At 47.4% G+C, this 19,282-nt stretch overlaps 3 protein-coding genes across 7 annotated transcripts; 2 read left to right on the top strand and 1 right to left on the bottom strand.

Moving 5' to 3' along the window:
* The first annotated feature begins 886 nt into the window (after positions 1-886).
* LOC121601498 (transcription initiation factor TFIID subunit 1-like) lies at positions 887-8,893 on the top strand. 4 transcript variants are annotated; one of them, XM_041930321.1, is made up of 4 exons: positions 887-4,451; positions 4,525-6,865; positions 7,566-8,033; positions 8,207-8,893. In XM_041930321.1, exons 1-4 carry the CDS (start codon positions 1,383-1,385, stop codon positions 8,800-8,802), a joined length of 6,474 nt encoding a protein of 2,157 aa, XP_041786255.1. In that variant the 5' UTR covers positions 887-1,382; the 3' UTR covers positions 8,803-8,893. The 4 variants fall into 4 exon arrangements, with proteins under 4 accessions (XP_041786255.1, XP_041786254.1, XP_041786257.1 ...); XM_041930320.1 differs by having other exon boundaries at positions 8,204-8,893; XM_041930323.1 differs by lacking the exon at positions 7,566-8,033 and having other exon boundaries at positions 893-4,451.
* Positions 8,894-8,916: 23 nt separating this feature from the next.
* On the bottom strand, positions 8,917-9,652 carry LOC121601499 (probable peptidyl-tRNA hydrolase 2). The gene is made up of 2 exons (XM_041930324.1): positions 9,429-9,652; positions 8,917-9,351 (listed from the first exon to the last, which is right to left on the bottom strand). Exons 1-2 carry the CDS (start codon positions 9,573-9,575, stop codon positions 8,980-8,982), a joined length of 519 nt encoding a protein of 172 aa, XP_041786258.1. The 5' UTR covers positions 9,576-9,652; the 3' UTR covers positions 8,917-8,979.
* A 5,478-nt stretch (positions 9,653-15,130) lies between these two features.
* Positions 15,131-19,053, top strand: LOC121601504 (endoplasmic reticulum mannosyl-oligosaccharide 1,2-alpha-mannosidase-like). 2 transcript variants are annotated; one of them, XM_041930332.1, is made up of 6 exons: positions 15,131-15,667; positions 15,759-15,926; positions 16,107-16,331; positions 16,487-17,014; positions 17,081-17,268; positions 17,343-19,053. In XM_041930332.1, the coding sequence occupies exons 1-6, from the start codon at positions 15,572-15,574 to the stop codon at positions 17,989-17,991; spliced, it is 1,854 nt and encodes a 617-aa protein (XP_041786266.1). In that variant the 5' UTR covers positions 15,131-15,571; the 3' UTR covers positions 17,992-19,053. The 2 variants fall into 2 exon arrangements, with proteins under 2 accessions (XP_041786266.1, XP_041786267.1); XM_041930333.1 differs by lacking the exon at positions 16,107-16,331.
* The last annotated feature ends 229 nt before the right edge of the window (positions 19,054-19,282 follow it).

The following is a 19,282-nucleotide window of genomic DNA, read 5'->3' as shown; positions in this document are numbered from 1 at the left end:
GTATTTAAACAATCGTATCGCCGTTCTAGTTCTAGCGATGCATAACTTCAATGCGAAACCATACAACAGTACAGAGGAAATGAGAAAGCTCTCCTCCAAGCGATGAAGCTCAACTGGTTGGGGTATCCCACCAACAGATAGCGCCACCAGCTTTTTTGCTATTTTTAGAATGCATGAGTCGTTTGGCGTCTGCTAAACGAAGTCTTTCTATATTCCGTTTAGGTAGAGAACTTGAGTCGTTTAGAAGCCGTTTAGTGGTCGTTTAGTGGATTTGTGGCACTTGGGTAACAATTTTATTTCAATGACCTGACCGAATTTTCATTTTAATCTCAGTTAAAATTTGAATCGAAAAGGGGTTTCAAATGGCAAACTGTCTTTAACGAACTTTTGACTACTTGTCATTAGCAAAAATGAAATTAATACTAGATTAGAATTCTTGAAGCAAATTGTACAGGCGGTCCCCGAGATACACGGTACCTCTTACACGCGGATTCGGAGATACGCGGTTTTCTAAATTTGACAGTTCTTTGAGCAAATTGTACTGATTTGACACATCAATTGTAAATTGCCAAATAATTTCCGTTTTGATCGAATGTTAAAAACAATTTCAAATTGTTTAAAACTGTTATCATTGTTTATTCAGTCAGAACAATATCAAATAATTCATAAAGTGACTAAAACTGCCTCCTACTTGCAAAATTACACGAAAATTAGTGATATTTTAGCTGGAAATCACGAGATTCGACTTACGCGGAAATTCGAGTTACGCGGTAATTTGCGGCCGTTTTTGGTCCCCATTAACCGTGTATCTCGGGGACCGCCTGTACTGATTTGACAGTTGTTCAGCTAAATTTAGAAAACCGCGTGTCTCCGAATCCGCGTAAATCGAGAACCGCGTTACTAGGGAACAGTCTGTATTTGTACGGCTTCCGATCATTATACCTCACCAAGATGTATAGAGCATGCTGTGATACCTAAATGACGTGACAACGTGTAAACAACCGAGCTTCGGACACTTTCCCGAAGTTTGACACTTGTTGTATGTAGTTGTGAAAATCTTCTCACTCAAAACAAGCCCGCTCGCCGCAACTCTGCATCGCGGCTAGATATTTTTACAAAAATTAAAGTGAAACTCTAAGCTCGAAACGTCGCAAATAGTTGTATTCTTTAGAATAAACATTGCAGCAGTGAGCGCAATAGAATTGTAGCACAAAAGTGAGGAAACGAATCCGGCATAGTGAATTCCATTTTGTTGTTTTGCACACCGCCTGCATTGTTGTGCATATGATGCCTCCCAGCGCCCGGGATTACGCACGCCAGACAACATTTCTACTTACACAATAATTTTCTTGCAAGCAAATTATTCAAACGACTGCAAAACCATGAGTAACAGTAACAGCGACAACGAAAATGAGGGAGGTCTCAATTTGGCTGGCTTCCTGTTCGGGAACGTCGACGAAAATGGGCACCTGGATGGGGATTTTCTTGACGAGGAAGCAAAGCAGCAGCTGTCTTCGCTCTCCCGCATGGGTCTGTCGTCCTTTCTCGCGGACGTTCTGCAAGATGACGATGCCGAGAAGCCTACGCGCCGCCCGTACAGCGATAGTGATGATTCTTCCTCGAGCGATGACGATCGGCGACGCTACGACGATGACAGTGACGGAGCGAACTACAAAATCAAAGCCGACTGTGCGGTGGATTATTCGGACATAACCGAGCTGGCGGAAGAGTCAGCAGTTCCTCCACCGACGGTAAGCAAGACGGATGAAACCGATGATGCGAAGGAGGAGGACAAAAAGAATATCAAAGTAGAAGATGATATCGACGATATTGAAGCGGCGATACCGTGCACACGCGTCGATGCTCGAGGAACTTCTGATACGACCGCCGTGAAGGAAGAAAATGTCAGTGGCGCGGACGGTGTGGACGATAAGGACCTTATGCCCCCGCCGACGGCCCCGGTTAGTGCTGACGGCACTACCGGCACTACCGGCACCTCCACCACCGCCACCACCACGGACGACGCTTCGAAGGATAAACCGAAAAAGCTAGAAACCCCGCTAGCCGCAATGTTACCGTCCAAGTATCAAAACGTAGACGTGCGCGAGTTCTTCCCCGACTTTCGACCGGACAAGGTGTTGCGCTTCTCGCGCCTTTTCGGGCCGGGCAAAATTTCCAGCCTACCGCAGATTTGGCGCAGCGTTAGGCGACGACGGAACAAAAAGTCTCAATCGTCCTCCAGGAAACCGCGCGACGGTTCCGATTCGACGTCGGACTCGGACGAACCGAGGCGTCGGCAGTACTTCACGCCGACCTACGCACCGCTCCCGCCTAAGGACATGTGGGCGTCCGATGAAGAGTTGCGCTTTACGAGCCGCGAAGCGGACGAGGAGAAGGAAATCAAGGATAAAGAGTCGGACAGCAAGGGCGACTCGAAGCCGAAGGTGGCCGACTGGCGCTACGGTCCGGCACAAAAGTGGTACGACATGTTGGATGTGCCGGATACGGGCGAAGATTTCAACTACGGCTTTAAGCAAGCCGATCCGGCAAAGCTCGAAGCGCTGCCTTCGGTAACGTCCGTCACCGACAACAAAGCGTTCCCGGACGATGCGTTTCTGATGGTGTCACAGCTGCACTGGGAGGACGACGTGGTGTGGGATGGGAACGACATCAAGCACAAGGTGCTGCAGAAGCTGAACTCGAAGGTGAATGCGGCCGGCTGGTTGCCGTCGAGCGGTTCACGCACCGCCGGAGCATTCAGTCAGCCGGGAAAGACGCTGCCAGCATCGCCCGCCAGCACGGGCTCGAAAGGGTCGAGCGGTAGCAAGATGAGCAAAACGCAAATGATCATCAATGCGGCCCAGAAGGCACAGGAAGAAAACGAGGACGCCTGGTACAGCATCTTCCCGGTGGAGAACGACGAGCTCGTGTACGACAAGTGGGAGGATGACGTGATTTGGGACGCGGAAGCAGTGACCAAGATCCCGAAACCGAAGGTCCTGACGCTGGATGCAAACGACGAGAACATTATTCTCTGCATTCCGGACGATATCGATCCGTCGAAGATCGTGCGCAACACCGGGCCACAGCCGAAGGTGAAGATCCCCCATCCGCACGTGAAGAAATCAAAGATCCTGCTCGGCAAAGCGGGCGTCATTAACGTGCTGGCGGAGGACACGCCGCCACCGCCGCCCAAGAGCCCCGATCGCGATCCGTACAACATTTCCAACGACGTGTTCTACATGGCCAAGTCGACGGAAGCGACGCTCAAGATCAAGGTCGGCGGTGGCAACCTGCTGCAGCACTCGACACCGACCGTAGAGCTGCGGGCACCGTTCGTACCGACGCACATGGGACCGATGAAGCTGCGCATGTTCCATCGGCCGCCAATGAAAAAGTACTCGTACGGTTCGCTCGCCTCCAGCAATCCGCAACCGGTGCTGCCGCTGCAGAAGCACATCAAGAAGAAGGCCAAGCAGCGAGAGCTGGAGCGTATTGCGTCGGGCGGTGGCGATGTGTTCTTCATGCGCACCCCGGAAGATCTTACCGGCCGGGATGGCGAGCTGATCTTGATCGAGTTTTGCGAGGAACATCCGCCGCTGATGAATCAGGTCGGCATGGCATCGAAGATAAAGAACTTTTACAAACGCAAAATGGGCAAGGATCCCGGACCGCCCGAGTTCCGCTTCGGCGAGACGCACTACGCCCACACGTCACCCTTCCTGGGCATTCTTCACCACGGGCAGTGCATTCAGGCGATCGAGAACAACATGTACCGGGCGCCAATCTATCCGCACACGATACAGGAAACAGACTTTCTCGTGATTCGTACCCGCAACAACTACTTCGTGCGCGAGATGGACGCGCTGTTCACGGCCGGCCAGGAGTGCCCGCTGTACGAGGTGCCCGGACCGAACTCGAAGCGTGCGAACAACTTCGTGCGTGACTTTCTGCAGGTGTTCATCTACCGGCTGTTCTGGAAGAGCAGGGACAATCCGCGCAAGATCCGGATGGACGACATCAAGAAAGCGTTCCCGGCACACTCGGAGAGCAGCATTCGCAAGCGACTGAAGCTGTGTGCGGATTTCAAGCGCACCGGTATGGATTCGAACTTTTGGGTCATTAAGCCAGAGTTCCGGCTGCCGTCGGAGGAGGAGATACGTGCGATGGTCTCGCCGGAACAGTGCTGCGCGTACTTTAGCATGATCGCAGCCGAGCAGCGGCTGAAGGATGCGGGCTACGGCGAGAAGTTTATCTTCGCCCAGCAGGAGGACGATGACGAGGAGATGCAGCTGAAGATGGACGATGAGGTGAAGGTAGCTCCGTGGAATACGACCCGCGCCTACATACAGGCAATGCGGGGGAAGTGTATCCTGCAGCTGAACGGACCGGCCGACCCGACCGGCTGCGGGGAAGGGTTTTCCTACGTGCGAATGCCCAACAAACCAACCGTGAGTGTACTGTTTGCTTGTGGTCGGTGGCATCTTTGCGCCATGCTTATTTAACAATCTCTATCTATTGCAGCAACAAAACAAAGAGGAAACGGAAAGCCAACCAAAGCGTACCGTCACCGGTACGGATGCCGATTTGCGGCGATTGTCCCTAAACAATGCTAAAGCGCTGCTGCGCAAGTTCCAGGTGCCGGAGGAGGAAATTAAGAAACTGTCCCGCTGGGAAGTTATTGACGTCGTGCGCACGCTTTCGACCGAGAAGGCCAAGGCGGGCGAGGAAGGCATGGACAAGTTCTCGCGCGGCAACCGGTTCTCGATCGCCGAGCACCAGGAGCGCTACAAGGAGGAATGCCAGCGCATCTTCGATCTGCAGAACCGTGTGCTAGCCTCGTCCGAGGTGCTGTCCACGGACGAGGGCGAATCGACCGCGTCGGAGGAGTCCGATCTGGAGGAGCTGGGCAAGAATCTGGAGAACATGCTGGCGAACAAGAAAACGTCCACCCAGCTGTCGCTCGAGCGCGAGGAACAGGAACGGCAAGAGTTGCTGCGAAAGATCATGGAAGAGCAGGGTGGTTCGGGGCAGAAGAAGAAAAAGGACGACGAAGGCATGAAGGACGAGCAGCAGTCAAGCACGGCGAAGATTTTGAAAATCACGCGCACCTTCAAGAATGCCGAGGGGCGCGAGTATACCCGCGTGGAGCTGGTGCGGCGCAGTCCCGTGATTGATGCGTACGTGAAAATACGCACCACCAAGGATGAAGCGTTTATTCGCCAGTTTGCCACACTCGACGAAGCCCTGAAGGAGGAAATGAAGCGCGAGAAACGACGAATCCAGGAGCAGCTGCGGCGTATCAAGCGAAATCAGCAAAAGATCGGCATGCAAATGCAAAATCCGCACAGTTCGGTCGGTACGCCCATCAGTCTGGGAGATCGGGAAACGAACACGCCGAAACCGTTTGCCAACCGCATGCTCGACATATCCGGGCGCAGTCTGGACGGTTCCGGGGCGGGGCCTTCCGGTGCGGGCGCAGCAGGCACTCCGGGAGCGAGCAAGGAGCACAGCCCTTCGTCGTCGTCGCGCCGAAAGGCAAAGATCAAGCCGGACCTGAAGCTCAAGTGTGGCGCCTGCGGTCAGGTCGGCCACATGCGTACCAACAAAGCGTGTCCGCAGTATTCGGGCATTTTGGCAACGCCTTCGCTGAACGTCGCCATGACCGAGGAGCAGGAGGAGGAGATCGAGAAGGAGCTGAACGCTGACGACGAGGCCGACCTGGTGAACGTCGACGGCACAAAGGTGAAGCTCAGCAGTAAGCTGCTGAAACGCCACGAAGACGTGAAGCGCCGAACGCTGCTGCTGAAGGTCCCCAAGGAGGCGGTCGGTAAGAAGCGCCGGCGGGTCGGGGGCGATTCACACTGTGACTATCTGCAGCGGCACAACAAAACCACGAATCGCCAGCGCACCGATCCGGTGGTGGTGTTTTCGTCCGTGCTGGAGCAGGTGCTGAACGAATTGCGCGATATGCAGGACGTGCAACCGTTCCTGTTTCCGGTCAATGCGAAGCAGGTGGTCGACTATCACAAGATCGTGCAGCGACCGATGGATCTGCAGACGATACGCGACAACGTGCGGCAGAAGAAGTACCAAACGCGCGACGAGTTCCTCATGGACATCAACCAGATCGTCGAGAATTCGGCCCTGTACAATGGTGCGAAAAGTTCGCTCACGGTCGCGGCCCAGCGCCTGCTCGAGCGGTGTAAGGAGAGCATACAGGAGCGGGAAGAGCGGCTGACGCGGCTCGAGAAAAGCATCAATCCACTGCTGGACGATGACGACCAGGTCGCACTGTCCTACATTCTGGGCGAGTACGTCAATGGACAGCTGAAATCGATGCCGGAAAGCTGGCCATTCCTGAAACCGGTCAACAAGCGGCTGGTGAAGGATTACTACACCATCATCCGCCGACCGATGGATCTGGAGAAGGTGTCGAAGAAGGTCGCTTCGCACAAATACCACTCGAGGATCGATTTTCTGGCCGACCTGCATCTGATTGCGGACAACAGCGAGCAGTACAATGGTGCCGAGGCAAACTTTACTAAGCAGGCCCGCCAGATGGTGGAAGCCGCCCGGCAGGCGCTGGACGCGATGGAGCACAGCGTGGCCCATTTGGAGAAGAACATTGCCCTGGTGCAGGAACGGGCGCGCAATGAGGACGATGACATGGACTGGGAGGATGATGAGCAGGAGTCGAAGGGTGATGCAGGCGGTGGTTCTCGCGACACTACGCCCGACCTGGAAGACGGCGGTAACGATAGCAACCCCGACAGGCCTCCCTCTTCAACCGATGCATCGAAGGCAGCGAGGGCAGAGGCGAAGCGTGCTCGAGCTCGTCAACGCAAAGCCGCCAAGGACGATGGTAAGTACGGTGCACATGTGCGTGTGTGTATATTTTTCTTTCACATTATTTCATCGCTACCTTTATGTACATATGTGTCAGTGTGTGAATGTTTTGTGTGTCGATCGTGTACTATAACATCATTACTAATAATAACAAGTGCATCTTTGAAGATCTGTCATCGTCCCCGGCTTCAGCCGGAAGTGTTCGTGTACATAAAACATAACCGTTTGCTGCTTCGTTTGAAATTAACCGATATTTCATCCACTAATATATTTCTCAAAGAATCTATTCATCGATATCGACCTTCTATACATTCATGCCAGAAGGATTATTGATCAAAAATCATATTATTAATTCGAACCGTTGCTAGCTGATTAAAAAAAACAAAGGGAAACTGTTAATTTCGTCTTGCAATTGTGCGATGGCAAGACTCCTCAAAATAGTGTTTCATTATTGTTATTAATATTTCAATGTGCATTTGTGAAATGGAACACGTCGTATGCGCCTAACTATCGTTCGCTTCTGCTTGCTGTGTTTAATCGTCCTTGCCTTTCGGCCCATAATCCCCGCGTAACTAAATGCATCCAAACTCAATCGTTTGTGTCTATCGAGTTTTAAAAATGCAATCTCTTCATCCACGGGCCCCAACGCGGTCATTTGCTGAGGTGTACAACCACTTAAAGGCATCACTTTTTCCCCCTTTCTGTAAATGTGATAGATTTTGCCCGCCGACCGTACGGTACGGCCTATTCCGAGTCGGCAATGCCTTTCCCAATCGTTCGGCCGAATGCCATTCCTTCATATCACCGCCCTGGGCCGAAGCTCGGTTCAAATGTGGGCGGAATGGCGAGCTTTGTAGGCGACACGGAGGCACTGCGTGCAATTTCCCGTAGCAGCAGTAGCACGGTGCCCGAAAGCTCGCAGATGATGCATCCTAACGTAGCTGCTTCGGCATACGAAATGAACTGGATGAACCTGGGTGCGGACAACTATGACGAAATGCCAGGACCTTCTTACGGGTACAGTAATTTCCCGAACCAGTACGGAAATGAGTACGGCGGTGGCGGTGCCATTCCGGCTGGGTTAAACGAATCGCAGTCTTCGCTACTTCCGGATAGCTTTGGCTATGACGCACGAAACCAATCCACCTTCCAACCCATTCGGTTGGCCACTGCACAAAAACGAGGTAAGTTGTCAAAGTTGCTATACTTTGGCGCGAGATGCAATGAAAGCAATGATGTTATAGACACGGTTTACAGACACGGAAGGGAAATTGTTCGTAGCGTTTGGTTGTGAGTTTGAATTTGATCATAACGGCGGTTTCTAACCATTTCCATTTCGTTCCCACACGCGCAGCAGGTCATCAATATTCAACGGATGATGAAGAGTTTGAGGAAGTGGGCACAAGCGATAATGAAGGCGTTTCTGTAACGCTGGAGCAGTCGAACACGACCTCCAGTATGATGCCTCCGCAAAGCGAGGACGACAGCCAGCAAGCAGCAGAGGCGATGGTTCAGCTCAGCAGCGCACAGTACTACAACTCGGCCCAGGACGAATCCATGGAGATCGACCCCAACTACGATCCGAGTGATTTCTTAGGCATGTCCAGCCGGCAGCAGACAGGTGACTCAGGACGCAACGACGCAGGCATTCAACAATCTTCGGAAGCAAGCTATTCCGTGGACCAGAACGCTCCTAGCAGCGAATACTCTCAAGACGCTGGCAGACAAGAAGCCAACGACCAGGAGCAGCAGCAGCAATTTCAGTATCAACCCGACCCGACTGGTCAGTCGATGGACAATCCATCCCAGCAACCTGCTGCCCTTCCGACGCTGCAAACGCTACACTCGGATCTGGCCATTTCCGACAGCGATGATGAGAAGACCAACTTGCAGATGGATGAGGTGCGAGACGATAACGATGATAACGATGAGGGTGGTGATCTTTGGTTCTAAATGCGGATATGTTATGTTTAGGTGGATATATGTGAAGTACAGAAATAAAACCTGCAAACAAAATCCAAAATCGACAATCATCGGGTTTCGGATATTGCTTGCGCGATCGAAATGATGACTCCATCCACGTGTTTGGGTGGTTTCTTAAAAGCAAACTGTATTGCGGCAACTCAGCTCTTACAGCAACTTCAAATGACCCGTCACACTGTCCACGGCCACGATTGGGGCTGGTCCAACGGCTAGCACGGTTTTAGTGTTAGGTTCAATCTGCGTACGCCCAGCGTCGCGTATTAGGCAGCAATTGAGCTTGTTCGCTTTCGCCGTTCGGTAAATTTCCATCATGGCCTCTTCGGTGTCCACCTTCAGTGCGATTTTGGCCTGTCCACCGTTCTGCCACTTTCGGATCGCCGCCGGCGTGTTCCGCACTCCACTCTCGTACGCTCCAACGGCTGCATGGCCACACTGTGCCGCTATCTTGCCTTTGCCCATCTTCAGGTCATTCCGCACGACGAGAACCATTTTGTACTCTCCACCCATGTCGGCGAAAATCTAAAATCGCAACATGATTTCACATTTTACGTACTATTTTACATATTCCCAGGGGCTACCCGCCGTTAGTGGTTTACCTTGTCGGTTCCTTCATTTTTGGTGTCTTGCTTTTCCGCCGAAGCTGACCTGCTACCATCCAGAGGAGACCGTCTTGCGACGGCATATCCCACCGCAAAAGATACAATAGTGGCGGATATGCCTACGATCACACTTGTGTCGAACATTTTACGAAGAAAGTTTACCGGCTTGACGCAGAAAGTGCACGCGGAATGTGAAATTCGTTTGTTTTGTTCGATGACATTTAATCTGTTGGTTGGTGTGAAGTTTATAGCCAGAGTGACCAGAAATACCGATTTATCTGTATTCCTACCGATTTTTGATATGCCTACCGATTCACAGATGACCGCCCAAAAACTACAGATTTTCCATTTATCCTACCGAAAATTACAGATATTTGATTTTTCAGTCGTTTTAGCATAATATGTGGCGCTTGGGATGCTTTCAAGGATCGCTATCCTCATTTGTTACTTATCGCGCTGATGCACGTTTGTTTGGCTGGCACTTGAAAAATGCTACAAGCGTTTTGAATTCAAAATTTTATCCGTTAAGTTTAATGTTCATACCCAAGTGCCACAAATCCACTAAACGACCACTAAACGGCTTCTAAACGCCTCAAATTCTCTACCTAAACGGAATATAGAAAGACTTCGTTTAGCAGACGGCAAACGACTCATGCATTCTAAAAATAGCAAAAAAGCTGGTGGCGCCATCTGTTTGTGGGATCCCAACCTGTGGAGCTTCCTCGCTTGGAGGAGAGCTTTCTCATTTCCTCTGTACTGTTGTATGGTTTCGCATTGAAGTTATGCATCGCTAGAACTAGAACGGCGATACGATTGTTTAAATACTAAACTCCAACGGAAACCACCAGTACTGAAGCAAGTGAGATTTGAGTAATGGTCGTTGGTGTTGATACCCACGTATCTGACCACACGACCATTCGTATAGATTTTTGCTCAGAAAGTTAGAAGGCTATATAGGTCATTATAAGATGAAACTTGTCGAAACACATTGCAAGAAAAGGATAGCAATATAATGATGAGTTGTAATACGCCATCTATTGATCAAACCAATGAAGCTGTGAAGCTTTCATTTTTTTCCTATGGATATTCAATTTTCCAGTCGTTTAAGCTTAATCTGTGGCGCTTGGGTAATTAGTAGAAAATGTCAGTTTAGGGATTCCGAGAATTGCTCGTCAAAGAAAATCATTTAAATTTGAATTTGAATCTCGCTGTTGGCGGTTAAAGTTTACCCGACAGACAAAGAGAATGAAATTTTCAGGCGAGGGGTAGGTAGAAACACACGGTGGGGGTCCGGCCCAAGATCGGATCCGAAGTCCGTTGTTTTGGGCTAAAAATTAAAAATGGTGGATGGAGCGCTATCACGGAGAGAATGCGCTCTATTGCATGCCTTTAAAATGCACGATGCGCCCTCACTGAAAAGAACGCTCGCTCGCGCTGTTTCATTGTATTTTCCTCATACCCCTTCCTTTCCGTTTCTTTCGGCTTGCGCTGCGCTGAACTGGTAGCCCACTTGGTTCCAGCGAGTTGCGCTGCGCTGCACTGAAACCCCCTCCCGCTCGTTTCTTTCTTAGCGCGCTGTGCACTTCCCTTCACACGGACTTGGTGCACCCGAATCAAAAGAAAAACTTTAACACATCAAACTTGGTTTATAAATATTTTATCACTTTTATTGCAAACAAAAGCACATTTTAATTCATAGCTTCACACAATCTTGCTTCAAACCACACACATTATTTATAAAAGTCGCACACTTTTTAATTCTCTTTGCTAGTAGGATAAAAAGAAATTAATCGTTAAAATACAGGCGGTCCCCCGATACACGGTTAATGGGGACCGAAAACGGCCGCAAAACACCGCGTATCTCGAATTTCCGTGTAAGTCGAATCTCGTGATTTCCAGTTTAAATATCACTAATTTTCATGTAGTTGTGCAAGTAGGGGGCGGTTTTAGCAACTCATTTAATTATTTGATATACAGGGTTTCCCACGATTTATTGGTCAGATCCCATGATTTTTTGGTGCGTTCCCACGATATTTTGGTCGTATCCCATAGATTTTTGGTTCGTTCCCATAATAAATTGGTATTTTCCGCTTGGATATCAATACAATGGGACCAAAAAATTCTGGGAAACGGCCAAAAAATCGTGGGAACGCACCAAAAAAATATGGGAACTCACTAAAAATTGATGGGATCCAACCAATAAATCGTGGGAAACCCTGTAATTCTGATTGAATTTAGCAGTTTTAAACCATTTGAATTGGTTTTTAACATTTGATCAAAAGGGAAATTATTTGGCATTTTACAATTGATGTATCAAATCAGTACAATTTGCTCAAAGAACTGTCAAACCGTAGAAAACCGTATCTCCGAATCCGGGTATAAGAGGTACCGTCCCAAGCGCCACAGATTAAGCTTAAACGACTGGAAAATTGAATATCCATAGAAAAAAATGAAAGCTCCACAGCTTCATTGGTTTGATCAATAGATGGCGTATTACAACTCATCATTATATTGCTATCCTTTTCTTGCAATGTGTTTCGACAAGTTGCATTTTATTATGACCTATATAGCCTTCTAACTTTCTGAGCAAAAATCTATATAAATGGTCGTGTGGTTAGATACGTGGGTATCAACACCAATGACCATTGCTCAAATCTCACTTGCTTCAGTGCTGGTGGTTTCCGTTGGAGTTTAGTATTTAAACAATCGTATCGCCGTTCTAGTTCTAGCGATGCATAACTTCAATGCGAAACCATACAACAGTACAGAGGAAATGAGAAAGCTCTCCTCCAAGCGATGAAGCTCAACTGGTTGGGGTATCCCACCAACAGAGAGCGCCACCAGCTTTTTTGCTATTTTTAGAATGCATGAGTCGTTTGGCGTCTGCTAAACGAAGTCTTTCTATATTCCGTTTAGGTAGAGAACTTGAGTCGTTTAGAAGCCGTTTAGTGGTCGTTTAGTGGATTTGTGGCACTTGGGGTGTATCTCGGGGACCGCCTGTAATTGATTAAATTTAAATGATTGCGTTCTCAACAGTGCTCCTGCTGAAATCTGCCAAAATAATCTGTGATAAGTGATAATTTAGCTGAATAAAACTTTGTTCTTTCCAGTATGAAAAAATAAGAATTTTCAAAATTATTTTTCATATATAGATGTAATGGGTTAGGTTCGCCGATAGCTACGTTCGCCATGTAATGTGATGAGCGTACATATGATACATACTGTACAAGAGCCGAGGTAGAATAAAACATCGATCGAGCGGACTTTTCAACACTTGATCGTCCAGGCAATCATAGAAACCTTTAGGAGGTTTCCCTTACTGGAAACGTTGGAATTTAGAAGCCTTACCTTGGGTAGGGGGACATAACTAAACTCTTGAAATAAGTTGGAAGGCGATGTATTAGGAAACGTAACGTCCTATCTTGGTAGTCCGAACAAATCTGACCTGCCAGGGTCGGAATTGGTTTTATTTATACTCAATGGGTTTCGTACATTTGGTTTTGGAATGTGTTTTTGTCCTAATTAAAGGTTTTTGATATGAGGTGTAATTTATGCATTGTCTCCGAGTGAGATGTCTGTCAATTTGTGCCTATGCTGCGCTTGTAGTGTTTTTACAAAGGTTCTGGAAAGTTTCAAGTGTTCTAGCCAAGGAACGGTTGCGTTGGTCGATCTTTGCCTACGCAGCGCTTTTAGCGTTAACCCAAGTGCCACAAATCCACTAAACGACCACTAAACGGCTTCTAAACGACTCAAGTTCTCTACCTAAACGGAATATAGAAAGACTTCGTTTAGCAGACGGCAAACGACTCATTCATTCTAAAAATAGCAAAAAAGCTGGTGGCGCTCTCTGTTGGTGGGATACCCCAACCAGTTGAGCTTCATCGCTTGGAGGAGAGCTTTCTCATTTCCTCTGTACTGTTGTATGGTTTCGCATTGAAGTTAGCATCGCTAGAACTAGAACGGCGATACAATTGTTTAATTACTAAACTCCAACGGACACCACCAGTACTGTAGCAAGTGAGAATTGAGTTATGGTCGTTGGTGTTGATACCCACGTATCTGACCACACGACCATTCACATAGATTTTTGCTCAGAAAGTTATAAGGCTATATAGGTCATGATAAGATGAAACTTGTCGAAACACATTGGAAGAACAGGATAGCAATATGATGAGTTGTAATACGCCATCTATTGATCAAACCAATGAAGCTGTGGAGCTTTCATTTTTTTCTATGGATATTCAATTTTCCAGTCGTTTAAGCTTAATCTGTGGCGCTTGGGAAGTTGCTATGCATTCTCAGTTTGTCTATTTTGCTACAGTAACGCTTGAATTGCTTATGTTGCGCGTTTTGGTTGTTTTCGATAAATATGTCTCAATTGTTTTTTCTATGAACGGTATGGTCTGGGTGTGTTGCTATGGTGTGGATTGATTTTCTGATGTGTTATAATGAATGTGTTGCAATGGTGTGATTTGGCTTTCCGAAGTGTGTTACAATGTGTCTATAGCTGATAGTGTGTATTATAATAAGTTCTGTATAGCAGATATGCTACAATTTTTTTTTATTTTAAATTTTTTAACCCCTTGCTTCTATGACCACCTACCCGGGTAGGTCATACATTTTGTATGAGAAATTGGTCTTTTGCGTGGCAAATCGTGCATAACTTCTGTTTTAGTTATTGAAATGACTTCAAATTTTCAGGGAAGCTTGAAGTCAGGTGTCAGGATCTCGGGTAGGTGGTCATAAAGATGAGGGTGTATTTTTGGTCATACCCAAGTGCCACAAATCCACTAAACGACCACTAAACGGCTTCTAAACGCCTCAAATTCTCTACCTAAACGGAATATAGAAAGACTTCGTTTAGCAGACGGCAAACGACTCATGCATTCTAAAAATAGCAAAAAAGCTGGTGGCGCCATCTGTTTGTGGGATACCCAACCTGTGGAGCTTCCTCGCTTGGAGGAGAGCTTTCTCATTTCCTCTGTACTGTTGTATGGTTTCGCATTGAAGTTATGCATCGCTAGAACTAGAACGGCGATACGATTGTTTAAATACTAAACTCCAACGGAAACCACCAGTACTGAAGCAAGTGAGAATTGAGTTATGGTCGTTGGTGTTGATACCCACGTATCTGACCACACGACCATTCACATAGATTTTTGCTCAGAAAGTTAGAAGGCTATATAGGTCATTATAAGATGAAACTTGTCGAAACACATTGCAAGAAAAGGATAGCAATATAATGATGAGTTGTAATACGCCATCTATTGATCAAACTAATGAAGCTGTGAAGCTTTCATTTTTTTCCTATGGATATTCAATTTTCCAGTCGTTTAAGCTTAATCTGTGGCGCTTGGGTAGAAACGAAGGTTAAATGGTTGCGTTCTCAACAGTGCTCCTCCCGAAATCTGCCAATATAATCTGGCCACACTGAAAAAACTTAATGAATAAATGAAATAGAAGATAATATATGGTCGGCATTACTTGCTTACAACATTAAATATAGAAAGCATTGTTTACCTATGAAAATCGTTAATTTTTTGCATCAAAACGTGTGGAATACCCGGGTATGCCGGTTGCCAACTTACGTGTGTAAATCTGGTTGCCAACTCTACGGTTAATCTACCGAAAACTACCGATAAAATTTTGATGGGCCTACCGAAAACCGCCAAAATAATCTGGCCACACAGCATCAAACATCAAACAAAACGTCATCAATGTGTGTTTGTTGACGTTTTTCATCAGCAGCCACCGCAGTGGATATAAATAACATTTACTCGATTTGGTTTAATTGGTAACGAAAAGAAAACCCATCGTCGAATTGAATGTAGCGTCCGTGCTGCGGTCTGTTCCCTTGACCAGCAACCCACCAACCGGCTACGGTTGAGCGGTTGTAGTTCCGGCGTGATAAAAGTAGTGCTCCCCCCGCGAATCCCTTACATCTGTCCCATTCCGCTGACTGCTGGCCCCATTGTTCGTTGTGGAAGAAAATCACGATGAGCTGGTTTGCGCCACGATAGATAAAACGAGTGTTTGCTGCATCGACTGAAACTGTACCATCGCCAGCACAGCAAATCGGGAGCACGGCTCTTTTCGCCCGCATTTGCCCCTTTCCCCCCGATAGCAGTACAGCGGGAACGATGGACGCCAAAATAGAACATGTATCGGTCATTCTTCCTGTCAGCAACGATCCGTTGATAGTTGGAAATGTTAGCTCTAGGAAAAGCTTAAAACGGGTGAGTATTCAACGAACAACATGCTCGATAGGGAAGGCACATGGTCATTGAAAAAAATGACCTTTTTTGTTTCCGTTTTTCCGCGTTGCAGCACTGGAATCAGCTGTCCCGGTTCCAGAAGAATTTAGCGTGCATCTTATTAGCCGGCATGTGCATTTTTTACGTCATTTTCTTCGTGCTACCGTTCAACGATCCGTCCCGCAGCTCCGAGGTGATCGATCCGATGGAGCACATACAGATAGCACCTTTCAAGGAACGGGTAATATACATGCTTTGATGTTGACACTGTCCCTGTGATACCAAATGTCTTAAAATGTCCTTTTTCGTTTGTCACATTGTCTCTCCCTGCTTTGAAATTCCGCGTGTTTGCAACTGTGCTACGTATGCCGCTTTTGTTTCTTGTGCAACTGCCCGGTTATGGTGTCGGTACGAACTTTAGCATGAGCGATTAGCTTCCCCCGTCGTGAAAGAGATCAAGCTCACCGACACTCTGGCAAATCCTCCGACGGAAGAGACACTTGCAAAGCCGGTAGCCCAACAGGCAGAAGCAAACCTAATGCAGCTAGAGGTTGTCCACCAGGAACCGAAAGAGATTGTTGACAACGAGGAAAACGTATTGGAGGAAAATCGACGCGCGCCGCTCGCTGGTGCTAAAGACTTTAAGGTATGTGATGTGCTTACGGTGGTGCGGATGTTGTATACAGTGTGGCATGCTCTTGTGATACCATTGCTGCCGTCAGTTCGTTGATGTTGTCTGTATTGCGTGTAGAAATTATGCCTAGAATGTTGCTACATTACTTCACACTTCACACATTTTAGGGCCCAACAAACGACAGACAGCGGGCCGTGGTTGATGCCGTACTGCATTCCTGGAAAGGGTACAAGGAGTACGCCTGGGGGCACGATAATTTAAAGCCCATCTCGATGGGGTACTCCGACTGGTTTGGGCTCGGCCTTACTCTGGTCGATTCCCTCGATACGCTCTACATTATGGATTTGCAGGACGAGTACGATGAAGCGCGGGCGTGGGTCGAGAAGTACTTAAAGTTTGACATTAACCGTGAAGTCAATTTGTTTGAAGTAACCATCCGTGTCGTTGGTGGGCTGTTGAGTGCGTACCATCTGAGCGGCGATCGTATGTTTCTCGACAAGGCCATCGATCTCGGCAATCGGTTGTTGCCGTGCTTCGATTCGCCGTCGGGCATTCCGTTTTCGGACGTGAACATTGGATCGCTTGCCGCACATGCGCCTAAATGGTCGCCAGACAGTTCCACGAGCGAGGTAACGACCATCCAGCTGGAATTCCGCGACTTGTCCCGTGCATCTCAGAATCCCGTCTTCGAAAAGGTTTGTAAAGTTTGGAGTGATGATCAAAATGAAGAAATGTATTACCACGCCGGAATATGTTTGCAGGTGGCATCGAGAGTGAATCTTAAAATACACGAGCTAGATAAAAACGAAGGTTTGGTGCCTATCTTCATCAACGCTAACACAGGGCAGTTTCGCAATTTTGCAACGGTTTCGTTGGGAGCGCGCGCCGACTCGTACTACGAGTATCTGCTGAAACAGTGGCTTCAGACGGGCAAAAAAGCCGATGACTAGTGAGTGCCCAACGGATGAGATACAGTGTCGTGCACTGCTTTAACCTTTTTCGTATAAACATTTCTAATTGCAGTCTTATCGAGGACTATCAAAAGTCGATGCGAGGCGTTCTGAATCAGCTCGTGCGAACAACTCCGAACGAAAAGCACGTCTACATCGGCGAATTGCTCAATGGGAAGGACTTCAAGCCCAAGATGGACCATCTAACGTGTTACCTTCCCGGCACGCTGCTGCTCGGCTACAAGAACGGAATGCCAAAGACGCATCTGCGACTGGCAACTGATCTACTGGAAACGTGCTATCAAACGTACATGAAGCAACCGACCCAGCTAGCACCGGAAATATCGTACTTCAACGTGAACGGCGAATCCGAGACTGACATCTACGTGAAGACGAACGATGCGCACAATCTGCTGAGACCGGAGTTTGTCGAAAGTCTGTACTATTTCTACGCCATCACTGGTAACCGAACGTATCAGGACATGGGTTGGACGATCTTTGAAGCGTTCAATCGCTACACCAAGGTAAAGAACGGCTACACTTCGATCGGTAACGTGAAAAACCCGCTCAACACACGGCCCCGCGATATGATGGAAAGCTTCTGGCTGGGCGAAACGCTCAAGTACTTCTACCTGCTGTTCAGCGACGATCGGAACGAGATCGATCTCGACAAGTATGTGTTCAATTCCGAGGCTCATCTGCTTCCGATACGGGACGATTAATGGGCACGAAGCGACTGCTTACCGGTACAGTGGTAAACATGAGGTCGAGTTTTATCTATTTTTAACTAAGTTTACAAAAATGTCGCTGACAGACTGCGTTGTAAGGCGATCAGTAAAGGGACAGCCTTCGCGAAAGAGTAAAACAAACTTCCCGAAGCAAACGATATTTATTAGTTAGTGAAAGATCTACATTGCGATCCCTTTCGATACGTACTAGCAAAATGGGCGGGATTAAGTGTACGTTTTGATTATGTGTGTTAATATCCCCTGGTAAGGGATGGCACCTAACGAACTGCGGACGATTGAGAAGATCGATTGAGAGCTGCTACTGACAGCTATTTCTGTGTAAATAAGTGTACGAGGATTTTAGATATCGAAACTAGCGTTTCCTACGGCTGTAGTAGCCAAAGGGTCCAGATCCTTGATTGAATGTTACCAAAAATGCAGCCGGTGGCGATTAGAGCTACGCCGATTTGTACGCCTTGCACATACGAGAACACATTCCCGAGCACGTTTCTTTTTTCTTTCTGTTTCTCCAATTATTTCAAAAAATTTCCTCTGAACACCCGCACGCCCTTCTGTCTCCACTATTTGTCGTCCCGATTTTTCCTCTTTCCTAGGGTTTCCAATAAGGGAGAAAAGTAATAATAATACACTAGCGAATGGAAGTGGCGCAGCAGCGCCAGTTTCACGTCGTAAAATAATCGAAGGATTTAAAAACAAAAACAAAATACTAGAGCTAGTGATAGGAATGATTCGGTTGATGATTCCTTACTCTCTTTCGTGTACACTGTTTTCTAGTCCCTCGGTGGTAATGTAGCAAAAGAAAGTTAAACTCAATGATGAACCGAAAGCGGGAAGAGATAGAATGGGTTCGGTCGAGACTTAGACACACAAATACAAACTCTTATAGATGGTTAAATGATACAATCATGATTTTTTTCCTTAAGATTAGAGGTTAAATATTATCTATTGTCTTAAATTAATGGTCTTGATCAGAATTTTAGGAAATGCGAATGAGTAAGAAAATGGATCGGAAATAAACAATCGATATGACCTGAGAATAAACACACGAAGGAAGCATTATTATACGAGTGTGGAATGAGAAATCTCTGTCCCTTTTCTTCTTCTGTTTCTCGAGGTCGATTGACGGTTCGGTACTGAAATCCAGCTTCCTGGGCCCTTCGGTGCTAGTCCGCTATTGTGTTGGTGAGAACACAACCTCTCTTATTTTTGGACGGCATTAAAAGACATAGATCGTATTTCTCTATGTTGTAAATTTTCTATATTC

Source organism: Anopheles merus, unplaced genomic scaffold (assembly GCF_017562075.2).
Source record: "Anopheles merus strain MAF unplaced genomic scaffold, AmerM5.1 LNR4000108, whole genome shotgun sequence".
NCBI classification, from domain to species: Eukaryota; Metazoa; Arthropoda; class Insecta; order Diptera; family Culicidae; genus Anopheles; species Anopheles merus.
This window is presented reverse-complemented; position numbering and strand designations above follow the sequence as displayed.

What these genes read in the sequence shown, in the direction of transcription:
- LOC121601499 (XM_041930324.1), bottom strand. Translation starts at nt 9,575, where the DNA reads ATGTTCGACACAAGTGTGATCGTAGGCATATCCGCCACTATTGTATCT. An exon ending in AAAATGAAGGAACCGACAAG is followed by an intron (nt 9,352 to 9,428) that starts GTAAACCACTAA and finishes TTGCGATTTTAG; the next exon opens with ATTTTCGCCGACATGGGTGG.
- LOC121601498 (XM_041930320.1), top strand. Translation starts at nt 1,383, where the DNA reads ATGAGTAACAGTAACAGCGACAACGAAAATGAGGGAGGTCTCAATTTG. An exon ending in CAAAGCCGCCAAGGACGATG is followed by an intron (nt 6,866 to 7,565) that starts GTAAGTACGGTG and finishes TAAATGTGATAG; the next exon opens with ATTTTGCCCGCCGACCGTAC. An exon ending in GGCCACTGCACAAAAACGAG is followed by an intron (nt 8,034 to 8,203) that starts GTAAGTTGTCAA and finishes CCACACGCGCAG; the next exon opens with CAGGTCATCAATATTCAACG.
- LOC121601504 (XM_041930332.1), top strand. Translation starts at nt 15,572, where the DNA reads ATGGACGCCAAAATAGAACATGTATCGGTCATTCTTCCTGTCAGCAAC. An exon ending in CTGGTGCTAAAGACTTTAAG is followed by an intron (nt 16,332 to 16,486) that starts GTATGTGATGTG and finishes CACACATTTTAG; the next exon opens with GGCCCAACAAACGACAGACA. An exon ending in AGAATCCCGTCTTCGAAAAG is followed by an intron (nt 17,015 to 17,080) that starts GTTTGTAAAGTT and finishes ATATGTTTGCAG; the next exon opens with GTGGCATCGAGAGTGAATCT.